This window comes from Nasonia vitripennis (genome assembly GCF_009193385.2).
Source record: "Nasonia vitripennis strain AsymCx chromosome 4 unlocalized genomic scaffold, Nvit_psr_1.1 chr4_random0003, whole genome shotgun sequence".
In the NCBI taxonomy this organism is placed as follows: domain Eukaryota; kingdom Metazoa; phylum Arthropoda; class Insecta; order Hymenoptera; family Pteromalidae; genus Nasonia; species Nasonia vitripennis.
The window spans coordinates 3,742,421-3,761,420 of NW_022279638.1; the positions used below are offsets into that span (position 1 = coordinate 3,742,421).

At 39.4% G+C, this 19,000-nt stretch overlaps 1 protein-coding gene across 3 annotated transcripts in view; it reads left to right on the plus strand.

Moving 5' to 3' along the window:
* The window catches only part of LOC100116027 (MATH and LRR domain-containing protein PFE0570w), a 370,048-nt gene that overhangs the window by 135,810 nt on the left and 215,238 nt on the right, over positions 1-19,000 (plus strand). For all 3 annotated transcript variants that reach the window (XM_031928145.2, XM_031928147.2, XM_031928146.2), the window contains exon 4: positions 5,550-5,687. In XM_031928145.2, the coding sequence (XP_031784005.1) occupies positions 5,550-5,687 (138 nt within the window). The remainder of the gene's footprint in view (positions 1-5,549; positions 5,688-19,000) is intronic.

The following is a 19,000-nucleotide window of genomic DNA, read 5'->3' on the forward strand; positions in this document are numbered from 1 at the left end:
AAATATACTATATTCTACACTAAACCGGGCCTAAATATAAAAAAAACCTTATATAACATGTCATACTTGCTTGAATCAACTTTTTTCACTCAAACTCACTATATATATATTGAATATACTATATTCTACTCTACGCCTAGCCTAAATTTCTTAAAAAACCTTATATTACATGTCATACTTGCTCGAATGAACTTTTTTCATTCAAACTCACTATATTTATATACTGAATATATGATATTCTGAACAACGCTCAGACCAAATTCTCAAAATAACCTTATATCACACTTCGTACTTTCTTGAACGAACTTTTTTCACTCAAACTCTTACTTTCTTATCACTGCTTTTTTAGGCACGACCGCGACACGGAAGTGCCTTATAGTTTTGCCATCGAAAAATGTGTGAGATGCGATATCTCACGCAATTTTCGACCGATTGAGCTGAAATTTAGAGAGGAGTCTCCTCTTGCACAAACCTAAAAATTAATTTTTTTTTTATTTTGATCGCCTACCTTCTTTTAAAATGCGGGCAAAATTTGTTCAATTTTTGCGTGTTTTTTGAATAAAAATTTTGGTGTTGCACGATTATCTCTAAGAGTTCTTTTATTAATCGGTAAATTAATCTCTCGTAATAGTGAGGTGCCAAATTTATTTTAGGCTTCATCCTAGATGTATACGCAGAATGCGGTCACATCCAAAAATCGCTAAAAACGGTTTTTTGGCTCTAACTCGAATTCTATACATTCTACAAAAAAAAGTTATAGAGAAAAGTTGTAGATCTCGAAGAAATACTACTTTTCTCTATTTACACTTAGGCGTGAAAATGTTTTAAATTCGAGTTAACAGGCCAAAATCAATTTTTTTATAGCAATAAACCAGTATTCATCATAAAACTTTGAGGCTATACATTGTACATAAAAACCTTAAATATAAAAGTTGTAGATATTTTGAAAAAACATCTTTTTACCGTGACAAACAATTTTTCAAAACGCGTATACATAAACAACAACCCTAGAAACGATTTTTGGTACATATAATTGAATAACAATTTCGGTGTCACACGTCCTATCTGGCCCAAAAGCTTTAATTAATTGCCTGATGCTCGCGCTTCGTTCAACATCGAGGCGAGCGCGCAGCGCGAGCGTTAGCGGTCGTGCCTTACACGCAATTACCATATGTGTGTGTGTGTGTGTGTGTGTGTGTCTATATATATATATATATATATATATATATATAGATAGATAGATAGATATATATATATATATATATATATCTTTTAAAAAGTAAAAAGCTAGGCGAGTTTGATATATTCCGCAACGAAATTACAGATAGAAAAGAACTGAGATCAATCAACCAAAGTCAAGTTTATTACATTTAATCGTAATGAATCAAGGAACAACTCTCAAAATAATTACTACGTAACTTACCATGCCCGTTTTATTGTACTTATGGTGTTCGTATGAAATACTAATACATAAAAAGAAAATTTTAGTTGTTCGCCAATAAACAAAATGAAACTCGCCTAGCTTTTTACTTTTTAAAAGTCAATTTTTTTTAGAGATGTAATAATACACTTGCCTTTGCAATTTTTGGAGCTATTTAAGGAATCCGTCCTTGTAATCGGATACATCATCGCGTTTAAGCCCCTGGACGCGTGATAGATCCACCACAAGCTTTAGTAAGCTCAGCGAAGTCCTTGGCATGTACACATAGCCCGATCTTGCCTGACCCCACCTCGCCACAGTGAATAACGTTGGCACTGTCCAGATAATGATCCTTAACGTGTACATCCGATAAAGTATACCGTCCTGACATGTAAAAAGGGGACCGGTTGGTCCCATCCGAGTAGCCGACTTCAGGAATGAGCCGATCTCGCAGTTGCTTGAACTGCTCGATTGGAGTGTTAGGTAAAGCGTAGCAGCTGTAAACAGTGACACCTGCTACCTTAGCCCGTATTAATCCATATTCACGGGTCTTTATTTTTTCACAGATACCAACGTTTCCACATGCCCAGATCGCTGCTTTACCCGTAGTGTCCATTTTCCACGATGGTTCGTCTAGATCCTTACATTGTTCGCATACAATAGCTACGGCTACCTCTTTCTCGCGGACATACTGGTTGAAAAGGTCCTGTGCTGTCTCACAGTGGTTTAGATTCAACTGCACTATCTTTTTTCGTTGTTTCTTTAGTTCTTATAAAGCGGCTCGGTAGGCTGGGCATGTATTACTACCAGCTGCATGGCCACTCTTTAATTCTGCATTTTTTCCCGGCAGAAAATGCAACTCAGCTCATTCTTGCAACTTTTTGCTGCATGTCCTTCCGTTCCGCACTTGAAACAGCATTTACTTTTGTCGTACGGTTCTTTACACTTTTTTGTGATATAGCCTAAACCCAGGCATTTATATTATCTAGGTGGTCACATCTCTTAACTAATCTCCCTGATTTTGCAATTAACCCAACCTACTTTTCCTTCATGCGATCGCCTTTTGGGCAATCTGGGTAGGCAGCTGTACGACGGTGTAATGTCCCACGTTTATACTCTTAAATTATATATTTGTACATCCTGCGAACCGGCAACTGTGTGAGCACGTAGAGAGTGCATACGAATCGCAGGTGCATCCTATTGCGACATTGCACAACCGAGCGCCGAAAATCGGAGCGAGTGCTCTAACCTCTGTGTCAGCACTCCTCGTGCGTGTGAAAGACGACTGCAAGGCGTACGCGTCGATCTTTTGTGGCGAATGCTGATTGGACTACCGCGATCTTTCTCATCTCAATTTCATAACTGCGTGAATCGGTACCGAGGCTTTAAAAACCCCGGAGCCAATCCACGCAGTGCCTTTTTGCGTAGTGACTTACTCACTGGCGGCTACAACTGATTCTAAGGTGAAGCGGTGGTGTTTGGAGCGTGCTAACTCCGTCCCTTGGCATAGCATATACCGGAGAGTCCTTTGAATACAGATCAGTGCCACAGAGAGAAGTACAAGCTAAGGACCGTCGAGTGGAATCTCCGGCGTTAGCAAGAGCAGTTGACCATCCTTATTTTAAATTTCTACGTGAACGCGTGTAGATCATACAGTCAGCATCTGCCACGAAGGGTGATTAGAACTATCTAAAGTGCGCAGGATTATAATAATAGTAAGTTGTTAAGATAAATCATAGGTACTTTACAATTAATAAATAAATAAGACTAAACTTACTAAATACTACTGTAAAACGACAACATCCTAAGCTAAATATATCGAAACTCCGTCAACTCTGTAAACTGAACGTCTGTGAAGTGCTCTGGGCCAATAAAAACATAACAATCAATATAAATAAAACCCTTGTGTACCAAATTGATAATAATAACTAAACCTCAATCAGAACAAATAAATTCAAATCAGCTTCGCAGTCACGACGTGCAGGTAAGAGTACATTACTTGTGGACGAACCATCAGCATCCACACACGAGGCGAGTTAAGCGGACATAACGCGGAGTCCGCAGGACACAAAAGTGTCACAAGCGACTTGCCTGCAACGACCGTAAGTACAGCGGACACTCACACGTCTGCTAAACGCAGTCTAGGACAGAATATCGTCCGCACGCAAATACGTGTCCGCGTATCTCCATTGGTTTTCTGGAGGGTCTTTACGGATGTCTCATCTACTACTTCCTTCTCTTTTGTAAACTCTCTACTTAGGGCTTCTAGAATATCCTGTTTAGAGGTAAGCATGTCAAGGTCTTTTATTTCAAAGGCCACTTCATGCTGAAGCCTCTTGATTGTGGCTTCTTTTACCGCTTCTTGAAGTTCCTTCGTTTTCACTTCTTTGGTGCGTCGTAGCTCCAAAAGACAATCTCCTGCTACCGTTTTGCGTATCTTATTTACGCTGTTACCAAGCAGCGTTACATTTGGGTCCGCTTCAGGTCTGGTGCGTCTGTCTTCTGGTTTGCAAGGTTTGCATGGGCATACAATGCGTAGAATCTCGAAATAAAATGTGTGCACGTGTGTCTATGTGTGTGCATGTATGTGTGTTGATCAGCGAACCTTTAAATATCGGCGCGTGCCTTATGTGAAAAGCAAAGCAAAGCGTGAATGATTTACGTTCAAAGAACATTTCTACCGTAAAAAAGATGATTGCAAGTGTTATTTTTGTTCTTGGCACCAGTGCCTTCATGTATCTTCTTTTTCCTTTTCTTTTTTCTTTTTCATCTTTCTGGTGATAACCTCCTGCTACGGTGGGTCTGCCTTTTCTTCCAAAGACTCCTGTGATTGGCTTTTTGATGTGACTTCCACAGAGGCTACTTCCTTATCTTTCCTTGTTCTCTTAGCGTAGTTTTCTTGTCGCTCTTCTACCTGGATGGTGACATTACTTAACGCTTATTTAGCGTTCTTGTCGTCACCGCGTTTAATGTTTCTATTGTCTGTGATGCCTTGTCCTCCTTCTGGATATGCTGCTGGTTCGGTAGCATTTCCGCTTTACTTAGCATCAATCCAAGGTTTTCCTTGCTCTTCTCCAGCGCCTCTTGTTCTCTTTTAAGCCGCTTAACCTGGATCTTAATCGCCGATGGATCGCTTTTAACAGACTTATGAATGTTGGATGCGTTTGACACAACATTATCCATAGAGTCCAGCCTGTCTTGGATTTTCTTCCATATGCTTTTTCGTTCTTGTTCAGCATCCCAGATTGTATTCCAGATCTCGAGACCTCCTTTTCCTGCTTTTTCTCCTTGCTCGGTTAAATTATCTATGCTTGATAATAGTCTATATCCCGGTATGTGTCCGACTACCCTCGAACCCCCCCCCCCCCCGTCTATGGAGGCAAGAGGTGCCAGACTGGGAACATCATACCAGGGTATAGCACGCGATACTGCCCTAGCCCACCTCTACTCTTTCGAACCTCCCACCCCGAACAAAGTGCTTGGCTCTCTGAAGAGTTTCTGGCAGACATCAATCAATATCATGCACTTGCCTTAGCCGATTGACCGGTACTGGCTATGTGGCCGGCCCCCCGTCTTGCCGTCAGCGGGAGCCAAAGGTGGTTCAGGTAACTTTGGCTGGCAATCTCAGATTGCCTCCCCACCCAGGATCCCCTTTTGGCAGCTCACGGGTCGCAACGCATGGCAAACGCCGCGGCCTGATTTGGTCCTCGGAGCATATTTTATTTCTGCTCAACTTTCCGAGGTATATACCTCAGCGAGCTCTCCCCTATCCGCCACCCGGGGGACCCGCCACATACGGGTGTCAGGCTTCCCCGCGTGGTATGTGTGTGTGTGTGTGTGTGTGTGTGTGTGTGTGTGTCTATATATATATATATATATATATATAAAGTTTAGAACCTGTGTGTGTGCGTCTGAGTATATACACACACGCGCACACGCTCACACACAGGTTCTAAAATTTGCTAATTAAGGGCACTTCTTTAAACTGAATATTTTTATCCTTTATTTTTACTGATTCTTTAAATATTTCAGTTGTTAGGAAATCTCATTCATGTACTCATATTAGTATTTACTAGAAAACCAGTTATTAATAAAAGCTATTGTAATTGACAATAATTTTTTTTCATAGCAATCATTGGAGAATTCTGAGCTAAATGAAATGGAAACTAATCAAATAGATTGTGATTCTGTTGCCACTGCAGACACTGTAATAAATGGAGTAATTGAACTTGACAATGAAACTCTGCAACGAATCCATGAGCTTGAGGTATTTAGAAACAATATTTATTATATTTCTTATCTAACTATCCTCACCAGAAATCTGTTTAAAACGTTCTGCAAAGACCTATAGAAAAGTAAGAAAATAAAACATAATTCCTGTAAAACTCAAGCAGTTTACAGTATAAGTAAAATTTGGCAATACTATACTCGTAATAATATCATCTATTAAAGCTTTAAAACGTATAAATTATATAAAAAATTCGGTTCATGAGGCTGTTATAGGGTTTAAAAATATTATAGCAGTTGATGTACTATTGATAGTTTAGTTGAAATTGGGTACGGTTACAGATTGCTAGCAGAGTTTACGTATGTATGTTTGCAGAAGAACTCTCAATCTTCTAATCCTTTTTTTATAATTTGAATCCCAATCATTGACTCATGCGTCTTTATCTTAAACAGACTTAGAGAAAAACACTTTGCATATTCATGGAATCATATTATGTTTAAAGTAGAAAATTAAAACGTGAGAGCCAACCTAAGAGAAAAATCAGAATGATACTCCTCTTTCTCTTTTCGGCAACGTTTCGTCTCCAGTTTGGAAACTTATCAAGCCTTTTATTGAAAAAAATACATAAAAGAAGTCATTATATATGAATAAATGAATAATAATTTTGTAAATATTGCGCATGTATTAGTTGTTATTACCAGTAGGTAACATTTTTTGATGTCTAGTACATATTGCCGAAAAACGATTGTGCCAGAGGCACAGTACAAAGTATCAACGCATTACTAGTATGTAATAACAACGTCGAAAGTACATGGGTGAATATGTCCAATATTTGAAAAACTGTGCAAAAAACTTAATTGTGATATATATATATATATATATATATATATATGTGTGTGTGTGTGTGTGTGTGTGTGTGTGTATGTATGTGTGTGTCAAAAATATTATTAAAAAAATACATGAATTATGTCTATTTTTTTAAATCGTTTTCACACCTTTCAATTTACCTGGACTAAATCTTATAAACAGTTTCTAGTAGTATCGTATGTTTTTATCATATGTACCTGTATATACTATTCGATAGTTTTTATGCACTCGCCTGTATAAAGAGTTTCGAAGAAACGTCTTATAATCAGGACGAACGCCTATTGGATTTAATCAAAAATGTGTATTTTTTTAAATTCTTTCTGAGTCGTTTTTTACAAAAAGGTTTTTCAATAAAAATATTCTGGCTATTTATTAGAAAATTAAATTCTGAACTAATTCACAGTATTTAAAAATTCTAAATACCCAATTAAAAAAAGTCTTTCTAGTGGCAAAACCTCATTCTCCAAAATTGACTTTCCGTCCGTTCGCAGGACCTGATGTTCATAAGAAGTGACCTTATATTACACAACGTACTTGCTCAAAACAATTTTTTTCGATAAAATTTACCATGTATATTAAATATACCATATGCTACATGATCACTATGTATATACATCTTTTTAGACATACTCTTGTAGATCATTAAAGATAGAAGCTGATATTTCTTCACTATACTCATACATTCTTGAAAAACTTATATTACACTTCATACTTTCTTGAACGAAATTTTTTCAGTGAAACCCACTATATATATTGAATATACTATATTCTAAACTACGCCTAGGTTAAATTTCTTCAATAACCCTATATTACATGTCATACTTGCTTGAATTGACTTTTTTCACTTAAACTCTACACCATGCCTAGACTAAATTTTTAAAATGTTTTTACCCTACTTCCTTTTACCTTTTTTCTGACTAAACCTTCTCTTTCTTCTGTCTTCGTGAATCTTGTAATCCTGTTACTGTCTTATTACTCCTTTTTTTTAAAAGCACACGCATCATCACAATATATTATTGCACAGCCCGTATCCTGTAAGCCTGTGAACGGTAGAGGCTTGTCTCTGTAAACCACTACTTTGTCATGTCGTACACAAAAAAAAATATATATATATATGTGTGTGTGTGCCTGTGTGTATATACATTTAATATTTGCATGTTCCTTAAAATCTTGAATTAGTTAATTTTTTATTATATTCTTGCGTCCGCTAAACACTTACATATGTGTAGATGTGTATAACATACATATCCAACTACCGCATATAAACACAAAGTCTAAAACGATAAATCTTCAATCTTGCTTGCTCTGAACGTAACACTATGCCTCATAATTATAAAAATACATATAAATTATAAAAATGTAAATCATTAACTCAATGATATATGGTTACTGCATCACAGAATCGACTTCTTAAACAAATATTGAACGAGCTACTTTTACTAAATTGTAATTTATGCATTGTATACATTAATAAAGTTGTAACTAGATTATACATAGAAAATTATAACAATCATCAATAACAATCATTATTGCATTGAAAAATTAATAATAATAATAATAAAAATTAAAATAAGAACGACATTTTAATCATAATTTTAACCGTTAACAAATATTTATGCAATTTTTTACTATAATAAAATATCAATGACATTATACTTTGCAATAAAATGCAACAAAATCATTTATATACAAGATAAATAATAATTTTAATAAATTATAAATAATATATTTCACTAGTCAAGAGGCTGATAGAAAAATTCATCTGCTACAAACATCATAAACATTGAAGAACCTGCAACAATAAAATAAATTTCACAAAGTAAATGCTTAATAGAAAAAGTTTTGAACAATAATTTTTATTTTTAATTTATAATAAATCACTTATCTAATAATTCCATTAAAGTATTTTATGGAAGGCATGATACGCATACATGGAACACTTGTGCAATTCAACAAATTATACATGCACGCACATATATCACTAATAATTAGAGAAAAATAACTATCAAATAATATTATTATGCACCAACAATATATGCAATATAATTTACAATTTGAAATCGAAAAGTCAAAACAAACTAAAATCTAAAATACCTACTAAATATGGAGTGTAAACTTCAATATTAAAATTGGTCAAACGATTCGAATCATAAACTACATAAATATAACTATAGAATAACACTATTAGTACTCAAAGGCAACTTCACTCCTTACACAATTTGCTAGCATAACTCCATGGCTTTTACGGAAAATCTGAAAGTTATAAATTTGTTACAATACATTATCTTATACTTTTAACGCACAGAATGATATAATTCGCTCCATAAATTTAAATCTCATTTAACCTTATAGTAAAAGAATTAAGAACTATTTAGATAAGAACACATCTATTTAAGAGAGAGCACACACTGACGCTGTCGTCGATCAACAACTCAACAAGTCCAAAACTATAGGCCGCAACAACGTAACATAAACCGTCATAAGTGTCATACAACATATCGTAGATGGCGGGACTGTGTCGTACTGCAATTTCGGCTCCGGCATAGTCGGAGATGCAAGACAGATAGAACTGCTGCCATTGTCGTGACTGAAGATTAGGCCCGTTACACACAAAAAGGAACAGAAATAAATAAATACTGACCCACCATGTTGAATAAGTATTTTCCCGTAGTGCAGCATTTATCAGGAATAGTTCAGTCTGTTTTCTTAGCTGGAATAATGCTATTGCGAAAAAGGTCCCGTTGATTATTATTTTCTAATCGTATTATTAACTTATAAATTTTATATGTCATTATCATTACAATTCCTAAAATCTTTTATACACAAATCAATGGTCATTAAAATTCAACATTATTTGTTGCTGCAGCAGATCAATAAAAGTATTCGAATGAAACTGAGTAGTTTTATTTACATTATGCAATTGACGAATCTCAATAATTTATCTGTTTCATAAGAATACGAATTTCTTCTATAAAGCATGGTCAGTATATTGAAAATACTCATCGGCTAGTCTTACCTCATTACAGATTAATTAATTTATCAACAATATTTGAATATCTGCATACTTTGTATGTGTATGTGTGTCTATGTGTGTGCATGTATGTGTGTTCATCACCAAACCTTTAAATATCGGCGAGTGCCTTATGTGAAAAGCAAAACGTTTCGCTTTTAGCGATGTTTTATTTATAAAATATATTAAGTTTTGTAGAATAAATGCAATACAAAATCTGGATGGATGGACGGACAGACGGACGGAAATTTTTTAAGTTTTTTTATTGCTGAAAACTAATTAAAATTTGATAGTGACATTTTCATTGTCAACGTGAATGATTTACGTTCAAAGAACATTTCTACCGTAAAATAGATGATTGCAAGTGTTGTTCTTGGCACCAGTGCCGTCATGTATCTTCTTTTTCCTTTTCTTTTTTCTTTTTCATCTTTCTTCCAAAGACACCTGTGATTGGCTTTTTGATGTGACTACCACAGAGGCTACTTCCTTATCTTTCCTTGTTCTCTTAGCGTAGTTTTCTTGTCACTCTTCTTTCTGGTTTGGTGACATTGCCTTAGCTTATGTAGCGTTCTTGTCGTCACCGCGTTTAATGTTTCTATCGTCTGTGATGCCTTGTCCTCCTTCTGGATATGCAGCTGGTTCGGTAACATTTCCGCTCTACTTAGCATCAATCCAAGGCTCTCCTTGCTCTTTTCCAGCGCTACTTGTCCTCTTTCAAGTCGCTTTAACTGGATTATAATCGCCGATCGATCGCTTGTAACAGATTTATGAATGTTGGATGCATTTGACACAACAGTTGCGACGCTGTGCCTCCCAATACAGGTGCGCAACACCTAGAGCTTTGCATGCGCTAGTATTTTTCTTCAACGTAGTATTTGGCGCGATCGTCACGTTTAGAAGAACGCTAGGGAGAGAGGAAAATAATCACACACAATGGTTAACAGTTTATTGCACTTTGTATTTTGCCCAGCCCTTCCCTACAACGCGGTAGTTGTGATGCCGCCCGCGCAAAATGTAGCCACGCAGGGCTTATTCTCGCACGCTTACACTCGAGCCGCGCTCGCGCAGCAGACGGCGGGCCACAGGCCCAGGTCCAGTCCGCTGAAAGCCGCTATGCCTCTCGCTTGTGGCAAGCCCGACTTCTGCAACCGTGCAGCTAGGGTTTTCGCACGCGCTCCGTCTTTATCTCTCTCTCTCTCTCTCTCTCTCTCTCTCTCTCTCTCTCTCTCTCTCTCTCTCTCTCTTTCTCACGCACACGCGTCTTCTCACACTGCTCTCTCTCTCTCTCTCTCTCTCTCTCTCTCTCTCTCTCTCTCTCTCTCTCTCTCTCTCTCTCTCTCTCTCTCTCTCTCTCTCTCTCTCTCTTCTCTCTCTCTCTCTCTCTCTCTCTCCTCTCTCTCTCTCTCTCTCTCTCTCTCTCTCTCTCTCTCTCTCTCTCTCTCTCTCTCTCTCTCTCTCTCTCTCTCTCTCTCTCTCTCTCTCTCTCTCTCTCTCTCTCTCTCTCTCGCTCTCTCTCTCTCTCTCTCTCTCTCTCTCTCTCTCTCGCTCGCTCTCTCTCTCTCTCTCTCTCTCTCTCTCTCTCTCTCTCTCTCTCTCTCTCTCTCTCTCTCTCTCTCTCTCTCTCTCTCTCTCTCTCTAGCACATAACATCAGCGCGTCTAATAGACTGCTTGACGCCAACAAGCTGCTCCTGGACGAAAATAATATTCTCAGGGACGAGTTGCAACAAACGAAACAAATACTTAAAAAGAATGTTATTATTCCCATCCATATTTTTAGAATAAAGTTTTTGGACGGACAAAAGTGGTGGGATAACCCTGGTTTTTTTTTTGAGAAACCAGGGTTATCCCACCACTTTTGTCCGTCCAAAAACTTTATTCTAAATACTTAAAAAGCTCCATCGTGCTAGCCAGGACCTCGACACGTGCTTGTTGCCGGTTTCGGACTGCGGTCCGTTGCTTGCTCCGAGTCCTAATTGAGCGTGAAGCCACGGAGGTAGCGGGAAAATGTAAATGCTCCTCTCTTTGGATGGCACCTACTGGCGAGGGCGCGGGGTCGGAGGGAGACATCGCTGAGGGGTGCGAGGTTATAATTCGTGGATTAATTTAGAATAGTGATAATTTTAACGAGAACTTGCGTGCGAGGAATGCCTTCGCACTGCTCAGCACCGTTCTTTCCGCCCTGCAGAAGAGCGACGTCGCCAATACTCGTTGATTGTGGAACATAGCCTAGTTAGCATCGGGAGATTTTCCATCATTAGGTAGAATCGAAATTTAAACGGAGGTGGCGTCGCCTTATTTGTACGCAATGAATTGACAATTAAAAAGCTTGTTTCATCTAATACTATGGGTCTAGGAAAACCTGGAATCCCAGAGTACCTTTTTTGCAGCGTACAAAGGGGCGACTCACCTCCGGTAATACTCGGAGTTATTTACAGGCCCTCGGAAATTCCGATGCAAAAGGACTCAGACCTTTTTGATATATTGCGGGACTTATGTGTCGAATTGAGCCGTAAGATCATAATGGGTGATCTGAACTCGGATTTACTATCTGACTCAGACGACGCTGCTCTATCAAACGTCTGTCTGAAGAGTCATCTCTTCAGATCATCCGGCATGGTCCCACATCATACCGATACGAAAACGACACGATCTTGGACACTAAGAATGAGTGGCTGTCTAGCTTCGGCAAGCATTGTGTCATAGATGTCTTGCTAGACATCTACGCTCCCACTCCCGCGAGTGACACTTTCTCTTACCGGGATTACAAGTGCATAGACACATCTAGTCTTGTCGAGCTCTTATCTTGTTGTGACTGGACAGCCATGAATTCCGTCGAAACTGATCTGGAGGGCGCTTTATGCGTTCTTAATAATAATCTAAAATTAGCAATTGACGAATTGGCGCCTTTGAAAACGGTTTGCCCACGTAGAAAATATGCTTCTTGGTCTGGACCAGAGCTGAGGCTTCTTTTCGATAAACACAATGCTACACTCAGGCGCTATGAGCGCACGGGGAGAGCGGAGCTTTTCGGTGTGGTTCTCGACTCACCAACGAGGTCGACATGCGTTCTGCTCAAGAGCCTGAGTCCTTCCTTAGCCAACAACTATCGCACGCTCTTGATGAACATAGAAATATCTGGAAGGTAATGCGTCATCTCGGCCTCCTGCCTGGGCGTAAGGAGGAGGAGTTTTTTGGTTTTACGCCGGGGGAGCTGAACGAGCACTTTGCGGGAGTATCGGTGTCACCCCTCGAAAATATAGACAATGCAACGGGCACTATTTTACTTGCAAGCGAGGAGGGCTTTACGTTTAGCCCTGTTAGTATGAGCGACGTCGTCCTTGCTATATCACATTTTTCCTTGCAAGCGAAGGGTGTCGATGGTATTCCATGCGGAGTGGTCGTCAAGGCCCTCCAAATTATTAGGGAATTTATTCTTAATCTATTTAACTGCTCCTTTGCTCAGGGAATCTTTTCGAGTATCTGGAAGCAGGCACAGTTAATCGCGCTAAGAAAGACCAGCGCTCCTTCCAATGTTAAGGACTTTCGTCCAATTACATTGCTCTGCTTCCTCTCAAAGGTACTCAAGAAGATCGCGCACATTCAGATCACGGAGTATCTCAATAAAAATCATATAATCAACCCCTTCCAGGCCGGTTTCCGTAAACACCATAGTACACAGACTGCGTTATTAAAAGTGACCGACAACGAACGCATAGCAATAGACAAAAAGAAGGTGACGCTTATGCTGTTGTTTGACTTCAGCAAGGCTTTTGACACCATCTCACTTTCTAAATTACCATCTAAACTGAGACAGCTGGGGTTCTCTAGGGCGGCTCTACTGCAGTTTAAATCAGAAGGCTCTACTTTAAAGCCATTCTATTATACAGAATAATCCGGATCGGTGAACCTTCGTATCTGGCCTCATTGTTCAATAAACACAAGTCAAGATCCTCAAGTAGGGGAGTTCCCCCGGAACTGAGCATCCCTGCCGTGTGTACTGAAACCAGGGCTAGGAACTTCCAGGTTCAGGGTGCTCGGTTCTGGAACTCTCTCCCTTCTGCTCTACGAAACCTGCTATCCCTCGCCTCCTTCAAGAGGGCACTACAGCGGCACCTGCTGGGCACTGAATCGTGATGACTCTGAGCCCTCTGGCGCTGAATTCTTTATTTTAATCTAGTTTTAATCTAGTCAGACTCGGCCCTGAGGCCGTAAAAATTCTTTCAGTATTACGTATTTTAGATTTCAAGCGTGCAATACAGATAGGTCTATGACCAAACCTTACATGTATAGCGTAATATTAGAAAAGTTTAATGTGATAATTAAATATGACGAAATGTGATTTTAGGTGACGGTATTTTTATACTGTAAGTGTTTATTTTTATCTGTGTAGGATAATCAATTTGACTTTCCAAATTGCTGTTATTATATATTTTATTTTCCCTTTTTGTTAGACTGTATGCGACACAGTCTTATGTGATCCTAATTGTATTATTTTTGCTTTTAGCAAATAAAGACCTATCTATCTATCTATCTATCTCTCTTTCTCGCGTGCGCTGGCTAGACGCCTCGTGCAGAAGTATTCTTGATATGTGCCCGAACTGCACACGGACACTTCCGTGTTCGCTCGCTCTCTCATACACACGTACGCTCCCGCACAGCGTATACTCACTCTCGTCTCTCTCTCTCTCTCTCTCTCTCTCTCTCTCTCTCTCTCTCTCTCTCTCACACACACACTCTTACTTGTTTTCTTCTTTTCTGGAAGCTCCTGGTAGTCGTCGGTGTTTCTGTCGACGCCTTTCGGGGCTTCTCATAGACCTGATGGTGGCTGGCGTTCTCGGCTTTCCCACGCCGAAGCTGCTGGCTGCTCGGGTCCTCTATGTCTAGGGTCTTGCCGTCAGCGGGAGCCAAAGGTGGTTCTGGTCACTTTGGCTCGCAACCTCAGATTGCCTCTACACCCAGGATCTGGTTGGCAGCTTACCAGTCGCGCCGCACGGCAAACACGGCGGCCTGATTTGGTCCACGGAGCATATTTTATTTCCGCTCTACCCTTCCAGGTATATAACCCAGCGAGCTCTTCCCCATCCACAACCCGCGAGACGCGCCACGTACAGGTGTCAGGCTTCCCTGCGTGGTGTGTGTGTTTTTTTATGTGGCATAGGCAGAGCAAGTTCTGCACAAGTGGCCCTCCGACACCGGATCCCCACAGGTACTATCGTTGAACAATACTTCCGTGGGGCCTGTTAACTAGCCTTTTTTGCTTCTCCTTTGAAGTTTGACATTTCCGTACATCCCCCATCCACCAAGGTGATTAGGGCTTCAGGATCAAACTCGTCTTCTTCATTCTGCATCGTCCATCCGTCTGCTTCCTGCCGTATCGTCTGGTCGTCTACTTTTAGCAGCATTGTCCGGCCATCCTCTGGACAGACTCAACCTCGACACCTACGTTCCTCTGCATCGGGTGAGGTATTCTGGGCTCAACGCAGTTATCTACGTTCCTCAGCATCGGTCTGAGGAGCACTTAGAGGTACTCAACCTTAGCTTCTACTTTCCTCTGCATCAGTCGGAGGAGCGTTTTATATCTATTACCTAGTGGCCTTCGTCTAGCAACAGTTTTACTCAGCTGTTTTGACATGTTCTTCCCTTCTATTCTCTTCGTCATTTCTAACATTTTTAATAATAGTCCTTACGTAGTTGTTTACTGCGCACCAGCCATCTTTCGACGCTAGCATAGTTGTCATCATTGACTCAGGGGCCACCCTAGCCTGAAGGTACTGCTCGAGTCCCTCTCGTTCCATTTCGTATGGCGAACAGTTGCAGAAGACATGTTCCACATCCTCGTCCTCGTTTGCTTCCAAACATACTGGGCAATTAGGATTATCCTCTATCTTGAAGCGGTGTAGGTAGGCTCGAAAGCACCCATGCCCGCTCAAAAACTTCTTCGTATCTATTCTTTCGTTCTGTTGCTAGGAGTTCAATAGGCGGCATACGTGAAATAACGCATACTGCATCTTCTGATACTGTTCGGTAGGCAGAAGCGACCCGCAATGCACTTCTTCTATAAACTGTTGACTTAATGGTCGGTTGAAAGTCTATTTCATGTCCGTCTACTGACAGCGTTATTGTCTCTATTTTCTTTCTACTGGATATAAGAATAGCCTCCGTTTTATGGCTAGCAAGCTCAAGTCCAGTCTGCTTTAGCCAATCGTGGATTATACTTACGGCCTCGTTAGCGATTTTCGTCACCTCTTTCTTTTGCTTTGCTACTACCACTACTGCAATGTCATCTGCAAACCCTACAACTGTTGCACCTTCGGGTAGCTCTAGCCTAAGTACGCCATCGTACATGATGTTCCACAATAGTGGGCCGAGCACTGACCCTTGTGGGACCCCTCCGATTACTTGATAGGTTTGTGTGCCGCTCTCTGTGTCATATAAAAGGGTTCTATCTTTCAGGAAGTCAGACATAATCCTTCTTATATATGCGGATACCTCTTCTTTCCGTAGTGCCTCCTGTATTTTGCCCCAGCTGGCTGAGTTAAATGCATTTTTTACAGTTCTAGCAGTGTCAACTATTAAGCTTATGGCATCAAGAGTGGAGCGTTTTTTCCTGAAGCCGTGATGATATTCCGCAAGTCTGCCTGGTTTTTCAATGACTTGGTCCATTGTAACGCCGATTATGCGCTCTATGATCTTGCCCGGGGTATCCAGCATGCAGAGTGGTCTGTATGTGGAAGCTTCCGCAGGTGTTTTATCTCCTTTTTGTAGTAGCGAGTGACCGATTGTAATAAAATTTAACATGCATATATGCTTACTGATTTTCAATTTAGGTACATATTATTTCTAGATTCTAGCTATTTTATGACCATTTTATGGTCATTTCATGCCCATTTTCCGATTTTTTTTTCTAACTAAATAGTTAAGATTAAATGTATAGCTAATGACTGTGATTGACTTGAGGATTTTTTTTCCTTTTAATATTCTAACTTAATATGTGACATTTATAAAAATTGATCTCAAGATTTTGTGTTTATATGCGGTTGTTGTATATATATGTTATACACATCTACACATATGTAATTGTTTAGTGGACGCAAGAGTATAATAAAAATTTCACTAATTCAAGATTTTAAGTAACATACAAATATTAAATGTGTGTGTATATATATATTTTGGAAATTTAGTCGAAGCGTTGTGCAGAATACCGTATATTCAGTATATATAGTGAGTTTGAGTGAAAAAAGTTAATTCAAGCAGGTATAACATGTAATATAAGGTTTTTTTAAAAATTTAGGCTAGGCGTAGTGTAGAATATAGTATATTCAAGATATATATATATATATATATATATATATATATATATATATATATATATATATATATATATATATATATATATATATATATATATATATATATAGTGAGTTTGAGTGCAAACAGTTCGTTCAAGAAAGTATGAGGTGTAATATAAGGTCACTTTGTATAAAAATTAGTAAATGCATGTGTATATATACATGGTGATGAGTATGATAATATACAGTTACAGTGCAAGTGCTTAATATACTTAGAGTGGAAACAATTCATATTTTCTCAAGATTTAAGGTTATGCAGAGGGATCAAATATTAAATATACGTATATATATAGATATACATACGCCCAGCGATGGCTTAGAATATAGTATATTGAACATACAGGGTGTTTCATTTTAATCCGACCACGACAAAAAACCATGGAAAAACTACTTTTAACGAAAAATTACCTGAACAAAAGTTGAAGAGAGTAAAGGGGGCCATCGAATGACACAAACACCTATGACCTTGAACTCGATTTTCAAGGTCATTTGAGGGTAATTGTGATTTTTTTAAATAGGAACCTCTATTTTAGACCTTGGAATCGGATAGAGCGGAAAAAATTACGTCGCAAAGGATATTTTAAGCTTGCTTTGGTGACCTTGAGAAGGTCAATTCACGGTCAAATAACAAAAAATATGCTAAACAGCTGTTTGTCTGGTTTTATTTTACTGATGTCGAAAGATGACCTTGACAAAAGTTGAAGGGAGCAAAAGTGGCCATCTAATGACACCAACACCTTTGACCTTGAACTCGATTTTCAAGGTCATTGTATTTTTTTAACGGGAACCCCTATTTTTGACCTCGGAATACGGAGCAACGGTAAAAATTACGTCGGAAATGACATTTCAAGTTTGCCTTCGTGTCTTTGAGAAGGTCAATTCAAGGTCAAATAAGAAGTATCAGCCTAAGATTGTTTTCCTTTCAATTTTTTGTAGAATTATCATTTTGTTATTGTAATAAACATTAAGAGAATAATTGACTTAAAATGTGATTGTGCTTTGCTGACTTTGGGGTGCTTGATTAGAGTGAGTCTCCTTGCCTCTCACTTTTATTATGTACAGATTTGAATGTAGGTGCCCAAAGACACCACCATATTTTTGGATTCTATTCAGTTCTTGGGATGTTTTCGTAAGCGAATTTTTATCCTATCTTTAGCGTTACTCAGGAACGACGTGGACACAATTGGCTACTAATTTTCCTCATCGAATTTTGCCTGAATTTATTGTTGAAATAAATAATTTATTTTGTAAAGATGATTTTTCGTGTTGAATTTTCCCGCGACTCATTGTTGAAATAGACAATTTTTCTAATCAGAGATCTCTTTTCATTCGAGCTTAACCGACACAACTGTCATTATTGGTCGAATGTTAATCCGCATTGGTACAGGCAGATAGATAACCAAAATCGTTGGAGTCTTGATGTTTGGTGTGGAATTGTTAACGGATACCTTGTAGGCCTATACTTAACAACAAAGAGGAAGCTACCGTGTACGCGGAGTGTGCCGGCCTATCGACTATCACGGAGGAGGAGCGAGCGGAGGTGAGAGAGCTCGTGGAAGAGATCCTTAAAAACCAAGGCTCATCGATAGGGCTCACGCATCTTACGGAGCACCATATCGAGCTGATGGACTTCACGCCGATTCGGCATAAGCCTCGGCGTGAATCTCCAGCAAAACAGCAAGCCGCGGTCGAGGAAGTTGAGAGATTGTTCCTTGAAGGAATCATAGAGAGATCGGCGAGCGATTATACAAGCGCACCTGTCATGATCCGCAAAGCCGACGGAACGTGGAGGTTTTGCGTCGATTATCGAGATTTGAATCGAGTCACTATTAAGGATGAGCATCCAATCCCTAATATGGACTCGATTACAGATAGGCTACGCAGTGCTCGATATCTATCAAAGATCGATCTGAAGCAATCCTATTATCAGATCCCGTTGTCGCCAGAGAGCAGGAAGTATACGGCTTTTTCTGTGCCGGGCTCGGGCCTGTGGCAGTTTAAGCGTATGTCGTTCGGTCTGTGTAACGCGCCCAGGACCCAACAGAGATTAATAGATGCTTTGTTTGGGCCTGCGTGCGAGCCAGCAGTGTTCGCCTACCTCGACGACCTGGTGATCGCCACGGAG